General features: G+C 38.0%; 1 protein-coding gene across 12 annotated transcripts in view; it reads right to left on the bottom strand.

The window, feature by feature from the left end:
- LOC108669458 (proton channel OtopLc) overlaps nt 1–18555 on the bottom strand; it is a 121074-nt gene that overhangs the window by 54687 nt on the left and 47832 nt on the right. Inside the window, exon 2 of one of the 12 annotated variants that reach the window (XM_047883448.1) lies at nt 16783–16842. The exons of 7 other annotated variants lie outside the window; for them this stretch is intronic. In XM_047883448.1, coding sequence (XP_047739404.1) covers nt 16783–16842 — 60 coding nt within the window. Of the gene's footprint in view, nt 1–413; nt 1461–10371; nt 10477–13772; nt 14481–16782; nt 16843–18555 lie in introns of those variants that run through there. 4 more of the 12 variants (XM_047883439.1, XM_047883452.1, XM_047883434.1 and 1 more) reach the window with 4 other exon arrangements.

The raw sequence follows: 18555 nt of genomic DNA, 5'->3' as shown, positions 1-18555 counted from the left end.
TAAAATGCTAAAGTCTAAGCTAACTTAAGGTACCTTCACAATTTTTATATTCATGAATGTATGATCGAATTCCGTAATTCTAATAAAGCTGATGGAAGTCCTGGCTGAAGTTCGAGAATACAAGATTAATTGGATATGCGCCTTTGTTACTTAAGCCCAACGCTTAAAATTTTGCGAAATATCTATACAGCAAAATAAAATCTCTACAGAAAAAAACTGATTAAATATGTTTAAAGATATAAAATTAGATTAGAAAATTGTTAAAGGAAATTTGACAAGCATCTTACAATTTTATCTATATCTATATTTTTTATTACAATTTATCTATATATAACAAAAAAACTATGCATTTGAAACATGAGAAACAGAGCAAACGTAAGAGAGAAAACAAATTTAGAAGCAGACTCAATCACCTTTTTCACGGTCAATATCACCTGAAGTGAAGTTGGGGATAGATATAATAGTCTGGGTAGCAATGCAGTTCTGAGTGGCCCGATCACCGCTGGGTACCTTGCCGTTGGGTAAGAAACTCGTGCGCCTTCGTAATGGAGTTGGCGCTTTAGGCGAGTCCGCTGGCAAGATAGGAGCGTTCGAGTTCATTGAGTAAGGAGGTAGACTTGTATCTGCCTGCGATTCCGAGTCACATTCAGATAACAATGTATCGGGGGATAAAACTAAAGGCCAAATATTCCTTTTAGCGGCATCGGAACTGCTCATTTCGATGGACTCAGGATCGTCGATTCTCATCATGCTTCGATTCACTTCGTCGTCAGGTCCAGACTCACTCGATGCCAATGATGTGAGCGTTGTCACTGACTCGGGATGGTGAGACGATGAGTTGGATTCCGTCCGTTTAGGCTTGGATGACTTTCCAGAAACTCGAATTTCGTCGTGAGCAAACCTGCGCAATGAAGAATCTCGCGCCTGCTTTTGCTGATTTTTGTCGGGATTTTTAAGGCTGCTGAGGATTGCCCTCTCGTAACTCGGAGACCGACCAATAGGAAAAATGTGGCTGCGTGGATACTTTTGTGCTGAAAGTGACGTTCCAGGAGACTCGACACCATTGAAACCATGAGAAGTATAAGACAGTGCCGCAATAGGCTGTTTTTCACTTGAGGTTTTACCAGGGAACCTATAAGACTCGAAAGAAAAGCCTTCTCCGGCCGGTCGACCAGCACCGCTGATGGTGGCAACTCGTGACTTCCAAACCATGCTTGGTCAGGAGGAAAATTGTGTAGCCACGGTAGCTACTAAGGTAAATTATGTAGCCACAATATCCATTTTTGCATCAATGCCACCAGAATTTTACCGACGTCGCATGAGAAAAAAGAAAAGGATTTTCTTTTAAATTTTCACGTCGCTCGTTTTAGCATCGTTGTTAGACCACATTTCACCACCACTCGTCTTGCTAGGCTAAAAGAGTCACCATTGAAAAATTAATAACTGAAATTGGCCATTACTATTAGGATTTGGTCAATAAATATGTAAATATGAATAACTTGTATTTTGTAAATTGATGTTTACTGGTATTTAACTTTATTAATATTTCAAAAGAATTAAAATTTCAAACATACTGATAAGAATAATTTGAAAAAGTGAAAAATATGCTTAGTCTAATGTTTCATTGCTCAAAATCAAGAAACCCATCGATGCATTGAACGATATTAGCTATATAAGTTGCTAGCGCGATATGATCGTTTTTGTCTTCAAATTAGAGACTTTAAGCCAACATTAATCAGTCGAGAAATTAAAAGTTTGAAAATATAAGTCAGGGCAAATTGAAAAACGACGATTTTCTAACACGGAAGCTATAAAGTTTTCGTGTTACGATCGTGAACGCATAGATAATATTTTGCATGCTTGGCGTCAATATTGACGTGTTAGCCAACAACAAGTAAGATTTCTGTCGTATGCTCAGAATCACTTGCTTCATATATTTAGTCGCATCTCCAATTAATAAATTGAATATAAATCAGTAAAAATAATTGGTGCATCTGAATACTGAATAAGACGAAACATTTAAAAAATATTTTGTATTGATTAATGACAAATTGTTCACAACACAATCCGGAACACGTAAACTTTATAACTATTATAATCTACGTCTTCGATAGTCGAATAGAATACTACTTTTTAATAGTACAGAAAACAGCCACAGTTCGTAAAAGTTCTCACGAGCACTTCAAATCATTTCAGTGTTTGAGCAACGAGATCACCGTAGCGTACGTAATTCGTTGACGGGAGCTACCGCGCGCTCAGAAGCAGACATCTCGTCAGCAACTGGAGGGCGGTTGTGACTACAGCTGTGGCTGAGGCGACGAGCGGATGCTGGTGTGGCACAGCTGGTACCCTCACCCTGGCGCTACTCGTGCACCAACAAACTTAATAACCTTCAAACAAAACATTAAACACGTAAATGGACCAACAAACTTAAAAACCTTAAAACAAAATATTAAATACGTTCATGCACCAACAATCTTAATAACCTCCAAATAAAACATTAAACACGTTCATGCACCAACAAACTAAATAACCTTCAAACAAAACATTAAACACGTTCAATCTTGCTCGACAGTATGTATTTTCTAAAGTATCTTAAAATAGACGGAATGGCTTTTCGCTTCAATATAAATACAAATTCGATCAAATGAGCGGCACTGCATCTGAAGATTCGACCTGATTATTGCGTTTCGAAACACGTAATCATTTATTCATGTCATAGTGTGTGTGTGTTTTTTTTAGCCTTTCACTATAATTTTGTAGGAAATATGGAAACCCCTCCATTGCAAATAATTTCTGCGCACGCGTTCCCACAATACCAAACAACATTAACGGCAATTTGAAATTTCATCGCAATCCGATTAGGATTCCATAAGCTAGTTGGATTACCCTGCGGCCAACCTGCATCCCAGGGTGGTTACCTAACTACGCCGAGCAAGCATTCAGTTTACGTTATAGTTTGTCATAAAATTTGAACAACAAAATTTCTTTGATGATATTTCGAATGAAAAGCAGAGTGAGCGGTTGTCGCAGTGCAATGCTGAGACGTGATGAGGAGAGATAGACGCAGATTAAAACACTGAGTAGTTTGGCATTAAGAGTGCATCAATGTATACTCTGAATTTATCCCAAGAACAATCTTTAAATTGAGTCGTGGGAAATTTAGAAGGTAAAGGAATTTGTTTTCAATTTTTTTTCTTCGTGATAATGATATTGTATAATTTAGGAATCGATCGCAATGGATTTTAATATTCAATTTCATTCACGTCAAATGCATAGTAAACAAATGCAGGAAAATCTATTCACCAATACAATTGATTAAAGACAGAATAATTAATAGAATGGTGGACACATGAGCACTAGCGCATAAAAATAATTATTCTCTGGCCGAAACCAAAAAGTGAATCAGCTGTACGGAGAGGAAAGTTTCAAATGACCAGCGAGGTCAAGCTGATAAGAAGCAGCATTAGCATCTGGATGGCAGGCAACCAAAAAGCAGACTGCTTGCACGTAAGTACGCCGCCCAAACAATTGCACTTGCTCGGAAAGGAAGTGCAAAGATGCTTAACCAACGTGACAATCTCTCTTCACAAATGAGACGCTAAGTCACTTAACACGAGCCTTGTGTTGGGCGCTCCGGAATAATGTTTCTGGAAAGGACTGCCACATTGGCCCACAGACGAGCAAAAAACCCACGAATCCCCCAATAAGATATGGCAGGATGAGAAAATCAAACTAAATTTCCCAACCAAATGATAAGTGTCATAGAATTGTACCTGAAAAACGAATGGTGTGAATTGTTACATTGAAAATTAGAACTTTCACGCGATTCATTTTTATTTTCATTTTGACAACATTTCACTGAAAAATTCAGGACAACATGCAACAAAAGGCATCAGGAATTATCCAGATTATCAGCAGGTCAATCTGTATGAGCAATGAACACAAGTGGCACATGCAGGTGTGTAGGCAGGTAGCCTATGCAGACATGCCTAGGCCTCTAAATAACGCGGTTCACATAGCACGACCACCCAAACGAAAGGAAAACATGATAATTACCCAGTGAAAATTTACAGACGCGGCAGCTTCTGATTTGGGTTAGCAGAAGCTGGGGCGACTCTAAATTTTGTTAGGGTGGTGTATTGTAGTTAAAAGGTGAATATTTGATTTAAATGTATAGCAAATGAATAGAGTGCCAAAAATTCCGCTTATGGTAGCATGAGGTGCTTAAAATTTATACAAATATCACAAATTTAAATTAATTTTAGCGCGCACGCAACGGAATATTGTTCCAAGTACAAACGAATTATTTTTTTAAGAAAAAATTCTCAAAATATATGTTGTCCACAACAATGATAAAACAACAGAGAGAAGTAAATAAAACAATAGGTGATGAGTAAACAGTAATTGCAACAAAATTTTCCTGCATAATTGTTATAATTGCCGACCATCCCCCATCGTCGGAATCATTAAATATTTACTATATAAATCTCCGACTGAGCATGAAAAAACTCACACTTGTATCATTTCACAACCGCCACATATGAGGTTATCATAGAGCCGGTAAGAAAACATCTCACAACGTTCGGGCTAACAAATCAGTAATTAGGAAGATACTCAAGATTTACGTCACATCGTAGACTACATTATTGAGTACATGTACCTAATTTCGAGGACGAGGCTCGTATTTACGATTGCCTACAGTGACAATGATGAAGCCAATGGTGTGAGTTTGGCATATTATTGGGCCCTTTATTGCAGTGTGCAAGGTACTTAGTGTTCCGCACTAGTCACTACTGCAAGGAATAGCCCCGTTCTACGACCTAGCCAAATTGGAGCAATTCGTCTGTTTCGTCCTTGTGAGGCTGACAAAGCTATTAGGCTGCATAGTGCTTCCTAAGTACGAGTGCAGTTTGGTATAGTGTCATGTAATTAGAGTTCATGTGGATTATTGTTATACTATTATCTGAAGTCTTAATCATTTCTCTGTTTGTGTATTAGGATCATTTGCATTTTTTTTTTTTTGTGGCAGAGCGAAGTCTATCCCTTCTCTCTATTCCTCGCGTCTCATTCAAGCTAGACGGTTTTTCGATCAGAAAATTAGATTTTGCTGGGGTATTTCCAAATAAAAATAAATAAGAAACGTATTTAAATGAAAATAAGACAACATTCATTCATGGTGGACCGTTCATGAAATAAAAAATGTCAAACTTGACGAGCAACATATGCGCAATGCAAGTATAGCCAATCGTGGAGGATAGGAAAAGAAATTATCTACATTTCTCTTAATTTTAGTCCAAATAATATGTAAGAGATAGAGCAGAATACATTCTTCTGAGACAGCACTAGCAAAAAGAGGAACACACAAATAAAAACGAACACATAAAAAAATCTGAATTTCGGATCGTTTTCACCTTGCTTGGCCACTGGCGGCGGAAAATGAATGAACGTTCACTAATTAAAATCAGCTGCAGAAGCATCTCCTGCGATGAATCAGTTGCTGCACAAGTGATCACAGCAAGCATCTGAAGACCGCAACTGCGCAACACGCAAGATATTCTTACCCTGCATGATACAACAAGTGTCCGACGCGTGCCTAGTGCCGCAACCATATATCTTCTCTTTTTCTGAGAGGAATACGAATTCCTGCTCCAGAAAACTAGATAGAAATAGAAACGAGGTAGCAAAATTAAACAGGGTTAAACGCAATTCGGAAGCAAGAAGGAATTGCTTGATTAAAAAAACATTAAGTCCGTGCAGCTGGTCAGTTCGTATTCTAAAGGAAATGCTTATCAATCTTTCTGATTAAGTTGTAGAATGTAGAAGCTGTCTCGAATTAATTCATTCAAGAGTGCTGAGTGTAATGTCATCCATTCCGATTTGCCTGAGTTGCGGATCGTAGCAGAAAATCGTTAGAATTGACTTATTCGGACAAAATAACTGAGTAAAGCTGCCATAGAGAATACCCGAGTTCAAAATTCACAATTAAAAGTTATGATAGCCTGATAGGTAAAATTATGCATCACCATCACACGACATCAACAATGGAGTTGCGCAAGTCAGGTAATCAAAAATAAGAAAGTCTCTGAGAAAGAAACGTTTTCTGTGAGCTTATTCGCCGCAGAAAACTGACATTCCGATGGGTCCCTGGCCATGAAAGTTTTGAATCAGGCTACAAGTTAAAGTTTCATGTACAATCTTAGTAATAGAAGCATCTCAGAATTAATAGAAAATCAAACTTTGGCTTTCCTACATTCTTCCATGCATTTTATTAGAGAACTAGAATTTCAACCCTGAGCTAAATAATCAGATTGCATTCTAATAAGAGGCTAATTGCATTTATATAACCCAAACGTTGAAGAAACATTAAATTCACCCATTATCGAGTTTTCGCCTTCCGCAATTAAATTTAAATGTTTGTTTAATATAACAAGTAATGAATATAAAAACGTCTGATCTATTGGACTTAATTTTAGCATGGAACAAAAAACTAAGATAAATAAAAACCCAAGATGATAGAGTTCGAATTTTAGAATGCACGCAGAAAGCTCATAGCTTTCTGTTGGATAAATCTCGATGCAGGAGCGACAGCGCAGAAGCTTCGTAATCGTCCAGAGTTTCGGTGGCGGAAGGTCGAAGCCCGACAAGAGCCCCGGGCTACAGTCAGTTACTCCGGCACTGATGGCAAGACTGCCGCCTAGCTGCTGGCTCAGGCACACAAATTAACTCAGAAGCACGTACCGGTACGTGATATTCTTCAGTGAAATAAACGCAAGCAAATATAAGTAAATAGAGCAATATATTTATGTCAGTACCAAAATCAAATAAAAAAAATATAACTCAGTACTCACTGCAGTGAGTGACAGAGAGCGTATTTTCTCGTCGACGAAAACGAGAAGTCACGGACGGACGGACAGACAGACAGACGGATGGACATGACATGGCGAGCACAATAGCGCATTTTCCCAATAAAAGAGAAAATGCGCTAAAAAACAATTTAGCCAAGTTCTAAACAAATGTTGGCGATGCATTTAGCAGAGCCATTAAAATAAGTATCAAATAGATAATATGATCAATATTAAATATTAAATCTTCACACATAGATGAAAATAAAAATACTTACGAGAAAAAATACACCTTAACAACAGCAGCAACCGCGAAGGATGAACTTTTGATCGGCTTCATATAGTACAAAACATTTTTATTCAAAACAAGCAATATAGTATATCAGATTATGCGTGGCACATTATGCCTCATATAGTAGATTATGCGTAAGCAACGCTCATAACTCCAATATGATTACGAATGATCGCGCGCGGTGATCGGTAAGGACACTCGATGAATCGCTCCAAACTGCACTAAATTACAGCATGTAAGAAGATCTAAAGCTCGTAAAAGATCATGACAAGGTAGACCCGCTCACGCAATACCAACATCCAGAGACAAACTACAAATTTCCAGATAACAAATTTTATTCGAAAAATTTATCCCACTGTCTAATATAAAATACAAGAAGTTTACAATACGTTGAGAAATGGTAAATCGACATATGATTTCTAATTGCATTACGATTTCTAATTACCAGTAATCGGAACCTACACAAAAGAAGCGGATTTATCGAATTGCGAAATCTTAGTCTATAAATACTGCTTCTCAGTCCGAAATTTCGTCACATGACACACGAGTACGTCCTCAGTCGCGATCCTTTATTCTTTTCTTTCTCTTGATGTTCGATCGAAAACAACAAAAGTTTCTTTGTATCACCATAAGCCTTCATTTTTTAATGCAATACGAATTCTAAAACTATAAGGCGCAAAACATGCATCGGCAGGTTGTGATTAAATTTTCTGAAACTATCATTAATTCTGAAAATACACTAAAAATCAAGACTCCAGAACAATTACTCGAGCGCTTGAAACTGGCAATATATTCAGGAACTAAATGCTAAATAAGACAGGAAACAAGCAGAAGGAGCCACACGAGCGCCACTACAGACGGCAAGGCTAATTTACCGGCCACAGGCGTAAGGGAGGAGCTGCAACGGAAGCTCCGTATAAAGACACCTTCAAGAATAGAGACCATCATTACGTTATCTGCCGCGTTCCAAATGTTTTAGTGGAGTTTGCTGGACCTTTCACCAAATGAAGTAAGCCACATGTATAACAAAATTTGAACGATTGATAGTTTGAGACTGAGTAGTATGAAGAAGTAACGATAATTATCAACTAACAAATCATTTTAAATTTGAATTAAAATGAAGATACATATAAATGAGAAATTTATTGAAAGCGGAAAAATTTAAGACCAAAAAACCAAAACTATCATTTAAGAAAGAATAGTCAAATTTTAAAATACTTTTGAATATAAGATACACGAAAGCAAAGTTTTAAAGAGTCAAAGTACGAGGATGAACAGGAACATTTGAGTAGCTAAGCTACACAGAAATGTGAGAGGGAAAAAACTGGTGTGATGAAAAGGATAGTAAAAGAATAAGACCAAGTCACTTAGTATATCGCTGTTCTGAGTCACGGCACTAAACGCCCACGTTAAACGACAAACAATCAAAATGAAACAAGCAAAATTCGATTTTTCTAACATGGAAAAACTGAGCAGTGAGAATCGTTTGCTGGCTCAAGATATGGAAACGGTGTTTATTCTCCAGTCCTATGTCAGATGCATTCTTCTTTTACTTTTCTTATTCTTTGCTTGCGATAGCCAACATCAAGAGGCTGCTACAATTACGTTATTGTTGTTGATGTTCAATGTTCGACAATAAGCTAATGAAACATGAGTTTCGTTCTCGAGTTTAAAATGAACATTCATGTTAACAAAATCTTACGGGCCTGTTCTGTGATCAAATGAGCGTACGAAAAATTGGAAGGAAATGTAAACCTTAGAATGGTAACATCTTAATTTACAGAATGGAGCAAAATTACCAAAAAACGCATAAATATGAAGGTTTAATTATTATAAGCTTATTATGGAATGTCTGAAATATATAAGCGACACAGGGTAGGTGTCATGCATCGACCACCGCATTCAGTGTCCTCAGGGGGGAGAGAAGGACCTGAGAATAAACATGGTGGTAGGTTGGAACACATGAAGCTTACTTAACAAAGCAAATAATCGACGCAATTTATTCGCACCCGTTAAGTCACAGAAACATGGCTCTCAACTGCTCAAAATTAGGCAGATGCCTCGATGAGAGCTGCAGTAGACATTCAAAACCCAAAGCAAAACTCTACTCAAAGCTTAGGATGGCGCATCAACGTATAGCTCGCATGACAGTCACAGGAGTTACCTTCTTGACCAGGATTTATTTCAGGTCAAGACCGTCAAGTTAACCAAACAGCTCAATTTAGAGATTCGAAATCATGCTGAGAGCGTAAGAAGAATAAACGAGAAAGTACGTAAATTTAAAACAGTAAAAATCATTCGCTTAACAAATTCATTACCTTAGTAACTCCATACGTCAAAGTCCACCAAACTATATCAGCCAGTCAGACAATATCAGCCAGAATGCAGTATATGAAATGCATCGGTTAGACTGTTTAGTGCGTTATAAGAGCATCAGTCTGTCCAAAGGCGCGTTAAAAGTTCATCAATCATGCACGTCAGGAGTCCATCTTGAGTGCATCAGCCTGTACTGTACGGTAGAGTACAGCAGTCAGCCTGTACAGTACGACGGAGTGCAACAAGCAGTCAGCCTGTACAGTACGGCAGAGTGCAGCAGTCAGCCTGTACAGTACGACGGAGTGCAACAAGCAGCCTGCCTGTCCCAGGTCCAGTACGGCAGAGTGCAGCCGTAAGCTTGCGGCGCAATCATTCATTCGGTGAGTTCGAACATCATGGATAGCAGACCGTGGCTTGCATCACAAACCCACCGCGGTTATGTCAAAAGCTCTCGACCAAGAGTATCTATAGATCAAGAGGGAAGAAGTAGCATATAAATCGGTTTCGAAGACGATTTGAATCTATTTACATTCAAATTATTGGGTATGTACATGAACCGAATGATGAAAAGCACCAAATTATCAGAGAACTTCAGTGTGGCAATACATGAATTTGATCGATTACTTGAGTGAAGGAATTACTTGAATTAACAATTAAACAAAATAATTACATGAAGTAATTTATCACTAAACAGATATTTTCGCCTTGCATCATCTCACAAGACTCTTCGGTCTGAAAATAATACAAACATTCCACAGAACAATGATTAGCTAATATTTACTTCAAATAAATAATACGAAACGCGAATTCGACTCCCCAAAGACCGAGTAAAATATTTCTCATATGCAGGCCCAGAATCCAGGCTAGGCAGCATCCACGAATATCTCTTGGGCACATAAAAACTAAGGGCAGATTTACCATCTATGAGGGCTAGTAAATCCAGAGCAATGGTCCTCTTCTTCTCCGGACAGTCGAAAATTCGACGCGAGTAGGAATATAACAGGATCTCATTAAAACAATAACAAAGTGTTCAATAAGATCATATACATACATAAGAGTATAAGATCGGAAATGACAGTCCAATTACACTTTCCCACATATTGTACTTGGTACCGGTACCGTTAAACTGTGTTTAACAAAAATTAACGGAACTGATGCCATATCGAAAGGACGACGTAGAGGCACTCACGCACACCAGCGCAAGCCGAGCAACAAGTGGCAAGCAAAATATGACCGAGCATCCTGAGGTCACAGCCACTCCAGTCATGGCTGCAAGGCTCAGCCACTTTCAATTTGGCTTGGAAGAACAGGACACGAAATTTAAAGAGCGCCCTTTAATCATCAACCAAATTGGCTTCTAAGCCCTCAGGCCTTCCTCGGAGTCCTCAGGACTCATGGGATGATTCACTTTTGTTTTTATTGATGTACTTTTGATCCCGGAGAATGATCTGTAACATAGCAGCCTCGTACTTATTGTTATATAGGTACTACTATAAACGTTGGAATTTCACATCGAAAAGAACTTCAGCACAGCTCAGGAAAAAATTGAAATTAGTTCGATAAAAACGATATTCTATGTGAATGGGTAAAGAATTATGTAAAAACATATCATCAAAATTCGGTATTTAATTTAATCCTTGGCCAACGCTTTGATTGACAGCTGACTCGCTTTGAGCAATTGATGAGTACAATTCACAAACGACCATGACATCGTCTTTACTTTCAATAAGAGGATGAAAATTCAATAAAAAATCGGCTCAGGGTAAATAGAAATTTCAAATTCAATATAACAGCAATTTTAAATCACAAATGCAAAAAAAACATAAAAAGGTCATCTTCATTTCGAGAAGAACATGTTCGTCAATAAAAATATACTTGATCATTCATAGTAATTGAAATAAACTAATTTTCACGAATTTGTCAGTCAAATAAATAACATCATGATTTCGTTCCCATCGCAGAAGAACAACGCATAACTTGATGATCATGATGGAGGGGCATTCTAATGAAGAAACAATGAGCTTATGAGCGTACATATGAACAGGATCTGTTTTGACAGGGATAAAGCGTTCATGAGAGAGAAAGAGTAGAAAGAGAGTGCGCCGATGTGCGAGTCGTTCATGCCCATAAAGAGCAGCAGACATGAGAGCTGGAGAGCTCAACTACGCCCTCCGCAAGGTCGCGCCGCCGACCAGACCGCACGCGCCGACAAGACGTCTTGAGCGGTTGAGCCATGCGCACTGCGCGCTACCCTTGTTAAATTCGTAGCCGAGTTTACGGGCGCTATTGAAAGTGTTGTGATCTGTTTTCTGGATTCGATAACGATTTTTAATCATAGGTCATGCTAGCTGGATTGTAAATGTTTTCCATGTCCTGGCTATAATTCATGATATCATTTTAGGTATGCTGGCTTTGTTTAAACGTTGGCCATATTCGCCTAAAGATGAAGATCTAAAGGTATAATTTGTAAAAGATCTAAAGGTATAATTGTCTAGTTACCCATGAAGATGGGCTCAAAAAATTAAATACCACATTTTTGTTCCTCATTTTATGCACATCGAAACACATCTCTCGAGTAGAATCGTAAGTTCAGGCCAACCTTCCAGACTACTCATTCGCTGTGATAATGCAGCACAATAATGTTTGGAGTCGCCCACACTGAAGTAGGTCGGTATCTCGCATACCAACGTTGGAGACTACCGAGCTCATGTAACACCTACACCGCTGAGCTGCAATGCCTTACGTGCCGCTTCAATAGATAGTCCAGACATCTCTTATTATTATCGAAATTCAGTGCTGCACTCACATCCAGTCTCAATTCCAGAAGCCATGTTGAATCTGGACCAAGAACGCTGTATAAAGATTGTACATATGACTGTTACAAGTAGACTAGAATGACGCTGATACATTCCTTTATCTTTCTGACTGGCTTATTTCATACTGCAGGTAGAGCATGAGGATAAAAGTTTAGAGTTCGCTTGGGAGTTCTGATATGTTTAGAGTTCGCTTGGTCGAATAGCACTGATGGCATGTTGAAAAATCTTGGGAAATAACTTTGCATGCAGAACGCTAACGCATACGGTATATCCAGAACGAATTTATTCCGATTATTATGTTCACTTCCGCTACTGGTTAAGTGACGGGAATTCGACCTACACACTCCGAATGCTAGAACAGGACGTTCAGTGATTGCATTCAATAGCAAGACTAAATAGCCAAGGTCAAGCCGAAGAGCCGAATAGGCTAAGTTAGGTTAATAATAAGCAAGGCCATATATACTTTACAGAAGCTGTAAGATAACAGCTTGGTATTGTCCTCAATAAAAAGTATTTAGTCAAGAACCTATCTAGTAACTAATACAATACTGCACTTGAAATCCAATTTCAAAATCTCTGAAATTTTCTGGTCATAAACCACTAAAACCAGTAATATCAACTGCCCTAGTGGTTGCTTCGGCTCCTGGATAAAAATGTAAGCACCACTTCATCACTCATTCGCATCACAATACAGGAGCAGTTCCGACTAATTTTTCTATTACTGACGACCGTTGATTATATAATTATCTGTTGGTTCGCTCATGATCTTAGCTCTGTGCAGACAGAAAGATCAGCAACATTCGCCCGAGATGTGATGGCTTACGATTTGTGTATGCCTAACGAAAATTTAGCTTTAGATTATAATCTGAAGTCTTACCAGGAAATTATTATAGAACCCTCAGCTTGGAATTATCGTAAAACTATCCAAATTCCAAACACACGAGGCTCCTTAAGAGTTCCTTATCAGGACACGGCTTTTCAAAAAATCGTGCAAATAAAACGTGAAACGTGAAAGTCCCATATGAAATATGACCATAAATAATATATTGATCTGTCAAGTGTCAACCAATACAATTCAACAGAACATGCTCTGCTCAGACTAAGCAGACATTTGGTGCGAATTAAACGGCATTAGACATAATAACATATTTTACAAACAAAATTTCTCTCAGGAGTCATGACTCTTGCATATGCTGGCGACGGGCATCGGCTAGAATTTAATCCCATGCTGGATGGTAAAGAATAAATTTCCTTAACCCCTCAAAAAATTCTTTGATTCTAGCACATAGTGATGATTCGCCATATATTTACATGAAGAATGTACGTCATAACAACCACCAAATTCTTAATCGCGTTCAACCGATCCATCATTCCCAAATGATAATAAAATACACGAGCAACAAAAATATAAAATATACAAGGATCGCTCAAAGTTCAAACCCTCATTGAAAAATATTTATGTAACCAGAGATTTCACGTCAAAAAGTAACTGCTGCTTCTCACCTTCATCTTCTTCATACTCATCATCAGTGTATTTCTCGCGGGCGTTTTCGAGCAGCTCTAGTTCTTCAAGTTCTTCCATTGCAATGGTTTCGTGCACGTCGGATTCCTCGATGCTAGGAGGAACACTCGAATATTGAGGCGGAGAATGGTGATGAGAGACATTGCCGTGGTGAAGAAGAGCGTTATAGTGTACAACACCGATTTTGGAGTGATGAGGAACAGAGTTTGAGTGTTGAGGGACAACTGAGCTGGGACGAAGTGGTGTCGAATGATGCGCAGGGTACTGAGGGTCGGTACACGCCGGAAAACTTGGGTAGTTGCGGTCGTCAGCCTCAGGAGTAATCGATCTATCTTCCTGAACATCGCCATTTTGATAATTTTGTTCGACAACCTCCATCCTTATACTCCAATTTGACACAAGCAATTAACAATTTGTACTAAACAAAAATTGCTTTCGAAAATGGCGACAGCTGCGCGAGTCGTCAACCCACGGCGTGTCGGCGTCCACTTTGAATATCGCGCTGAATTTAAACTGATCTAATAAAAGAATGTTTCATTTTAATGAGAAAATTTCGCAGAACATTCAAAATGGAAGAGTTTAATAAAGATGATATATTAAGATTTTAGACTAATGCAGAACCACAACATGAATAGCATCGGAACTAAATTTCGGGACTTCGAATACACCACTCACACCGACGAAGGCTAAGAAACCACTGACAGGCTGAGGAGGCGGCCAGTGAGACTGTGAGACCCCAGTCGGAGCGCTGTGAAGCCTGAGAAGAAGCGTCCTATTGGCGTCAAGCTTAGTCAACAACGCACAAATAATATTGTAACAAAACGTATCGGTCCTTCAAATTTCCTTCCTTCACAGCTCGGCTTGGACTCCAAATAAACAAGTCATGTAATATAAACATCATAACTTTGAATTTCTAACTGGAGAATATTTTCTACAAACAAATGCTAACTCATGTAAACTCAATGCCAAGAGAATGCTTGCGAAATGGGTTTTCGATCAATGCTTCACCATCTGACGCCACTAATTCCAATAAACAATAATCTGCTACATTGTATGTTCTGGAACTAACAATTTTACCGGTCGACTAAGTTTAGTCCATTCACAAAAATAGTTTACTTCAGAAAAATTGTATCTCACTATCTGTAACTATTTGACATCAAATACAATTCACTTTTCATTATGAGATTCTTTACATTTACAATTGCCGCATGCATTTATTGATGTGTTTCAACATCTACTTTTCCATGAGCAGAACCATATAATTTTTGAAACCAGAGAACGGCTTGACCATGGTTGAATAATTCAACCATGGGCTTGACAGCTGCATGCGATTGCGAACCCTTCGGGTAAGAGCAGGCACTTTGAATTCCAAAACATAAGGGACAAATAACTATTTTTTGTTATCCGTTGTTGAGAATAAGATTTAATCATATTTTTAAATTGTACAAAATCATTATTTTCCTGCTTATCAAAGTAGTCATGGAAGTCTCTGAAGATATTTACTACAAAGCGGATAGTATATATATTTTTTAAAAATTCCTAGAACACAAATATTTTCCGGCTGGAGGACACCTAAGAGAAATTGGTTGATTGGGACTAAGCTGAGGTAATCTCTCGATGTACGTCACTACCGCAGTTGGAAGTTAGGTTCGGCCTCACCAAACTCCCGTTTCACGGTTGTTCTTCCATTGATTTGAACTGACTATCTCATAAGACATATAAATCCCCTCTTACATTCATTATCTGAGAGTACATCGAAGAATACCTTGCACTTTTTAATTGCAGACGAATAATGTCAAAATAAATTTTTTGGGATATGTTATGGATAAAAATTATGCAGATGTTCGAAACAACTGGTGTACAATATACATAATATGAATTATTAACAACTGCTCACAACTGCTTAATGTGAATTATTCCTCAGGGCGCGAAGTAAAGTACAAAAAAAACAGTACGTTACCGTACGCAAACCGTTATGCGGATCGTCTGGATCCGCTGCTACGTCGCGCAAATTCTCACCATTACAGGAAATTACAGGGACCGTCGGTGCTCAGTCGGGCTCATAAGCCGGAGTTCGTTAACTTAATACGATACTGCATGCGAGTATTGAGTTGAATTATTGTTTCAAGCAAACTCACTACGTGTACGCGTGTAAGAATATGAAAACAAACTTATGCGTACGTTGCTTGTTCCGAGAACTTTTTCTTCTGTAGGTCTTCAAAACTATTTTTAATAGAGCAACTGTACGTTCCAAGCTCAGTCTGAGGCAACGACCTCGACTGACCGCACTGGCGACCTTCGACACCTGGCGGCGGCATGCCGGCAACACATGTCCGAGAACGAGTCTGAAATGTCTGCGCTCATATGCGATATTCACGTATAAAAGAACATTGAGTTATAACAACGATTCATGAAAATGTTCACCTGAATTTAAATTCATTGGAAAAGTATGTTATTCATATAGACCTGTAAATCAAAAACCAGAAAAAATTAAACGCTAAGTAGCGCGTCAATCTAAAGCCGAAAAATTATAAACATTCATGTAGACTGTATTGTAATCGAAAAAAATGAGACCTCGACACACATCCACTATCACAGAAATGTTTGAATTTCTGTTTAGTCGCTGCAAGGAAATGAAGGAAAGGAAGACAAGCCCATCGTTGGATTGGAAAGTTGTCCGAAAAAGTCACCCGTTGGAGCCGGCGACGCAAAACAAGGAGAAAGCAACGTTCTAACAAAATTACTGTAAATGAAAGAAGTAGACAAAGGTAGAAAATTTGTGGAAAACTCCGTATGATTTATAAATTCAAATCTATTATTAAGACATTGTTGGAAGATTGCTCGAAAGCGTTGATTTATGAAAATTAATATAGATCCTTGTTTGAGCTAAGGAATACTCAACAGTTATCAATTTCAAAACAATAAATTATCCTCTTTTCATGATAACAAAATCCGCAGTAAATTTCTTATAATAAATCTATTTCGTCCTACCGTGATACACCACCACAGGTCTTCCAAGCGAGCAGTACAACGGGTCATTGTCGTCCGTACCTGGAGAAATAAGAAAATTTACAAATTAAAATTCACGACATTCCAGGGATCATGAAGGAATATTGTGTAGAGAAAAGCAACTTCAGATTTTCCCTTTATGCATCGACACTTGCAGGAAAGTATTTATACTAATCGGATATGGTCGTATCATTTTCGTTCAAATGGTATTCAACTAAACGTCAATCCACGAACGACCATTTGAAGAAGGCAAACAGTATCACTTTATCATGTTTCTCTTCCTAAATTCGTTTTGTTGACCTAGCAGGCCAAATTTGGATGTTCCAAACGTTCAATCAGATCTTTGTTTGAAATGAAACATTTCGTTCTAACTCGCGAATCAATGTCGGACAGCAGGAATTCTGATGAGCTGGTTCCCGTGAAAGAATTCAATGTCCATGGATGTGCTAGCACAAATTGTTAAAGAAAATTTGATGAACCTAGACAATTAGACTGCCTTCGTATCTTTTGAAGTAAAGTTCTGTGTCAATATATGGATTACTACTCACTACAATACTTAAATTTACATGATAAATTTCCAGTGAAAGTGTTTGTCCTTGTATATTGAAAGTTTTCTCTTCGAAGAAAATGATTCGAACGCATACTCGTATAATGATTACATAGACTAAAATGTACAGTAATCCTTCAGTTGCCACGGTTTAATTGTAGACACCAGTTTCCAGTACCCGCTAAGTAGTATCACCATCTCATTTTCAATATTCGTACGTCTATTTAGAATGTTTAAAATCAACTATTGTGTGAAAACCACAGAAGTGCATAGCGCAGAAGTTATCATCAGAACATTGAAGAAAATTATAAAACGTGTAGTTATATATTAAACTTCTCGACCAACGAATTGGGGACTAACTTTCATAGAATCTCCAGTGATAAAATGTGGAAAGGCAATATCTATTTTCTAGAATACAATAAATTTTTCTCTGCGCTACAAGAAATCAAAACTCGCTTAGCGTCCTTAGAAACAGTATCAAGGCAGTTTTACTGACGTTTATTTCGTTCCCTAATAAAGCAAACCGTTCTTTTACTCCATCCGGAATGGCGTGCAACAGAAACATAGCTAAAGCCTGCCCAATACGCATGTTCATAAAATTGACTTTCACGTTCAGAGTATTAATATTGAAAGTTGTCATGCAATCAGTTACGTTGTTTTGTAACACTATCTATTAAAACATATTTCTAAACGTCGCGATTGGCCGAGGCCACATCACATGAAGTACGAAATAGCAAAAATTTACATAATATAATTATGTATTATTTATATATAAAGGTGCTTGATGCAGTCAGATGCAAAAATTTTAGGCAACAGTTCAATAATGATTGACACGTAACACATTTTAAAATAAGATTCGCTATAAAAAAAATTCTGAATCATCACAGCCCGAAAGAAAATTCTATACAAAATAGATGGTAGGGTTACATAAAACCTTAGACAGGAAGGAAATCCTAACAAATTGGCGGTACAAAATTTCTTAAAACATAGCAACGGGCTGGATGCACTTATCCATTTCTCTTAACAGTTACACATTAAAACAATTTTTCTTATGAAACAATGCTGGGTAAGACTGTTGAATACGGATGGAAATATCTCGTTAGTCGGACAAATTTAAACCAGAAAGTTTCAAAGAACCCAGAATGTTCCCTTGCTACAATGAATGCCGATAGCGCGGTGATTACGAAGCCAATGACCAACCGGAAATG

The sequence above is a fragment of the Hyalella azteca genome, unplaced genomic scaffold, assembly GCF_000764305.2.
Source record: "Hyalella azteca isolate HAZT.00-mixed unplaced genomic scaffold, Hazt_2.0.2 contig1645, whole genome shotgun sequence".
NCBI classification, from domain to species: domain Eukaryota; kingdom Metazoa; phylum Arthropoda; class Malacostraca; order Amphipoda; family Hyalellidae; genus Hyalella; species Hyalella azteca.
This window is presented reverse-complemented; position numbering and strand designations above follow the sequence as displayed.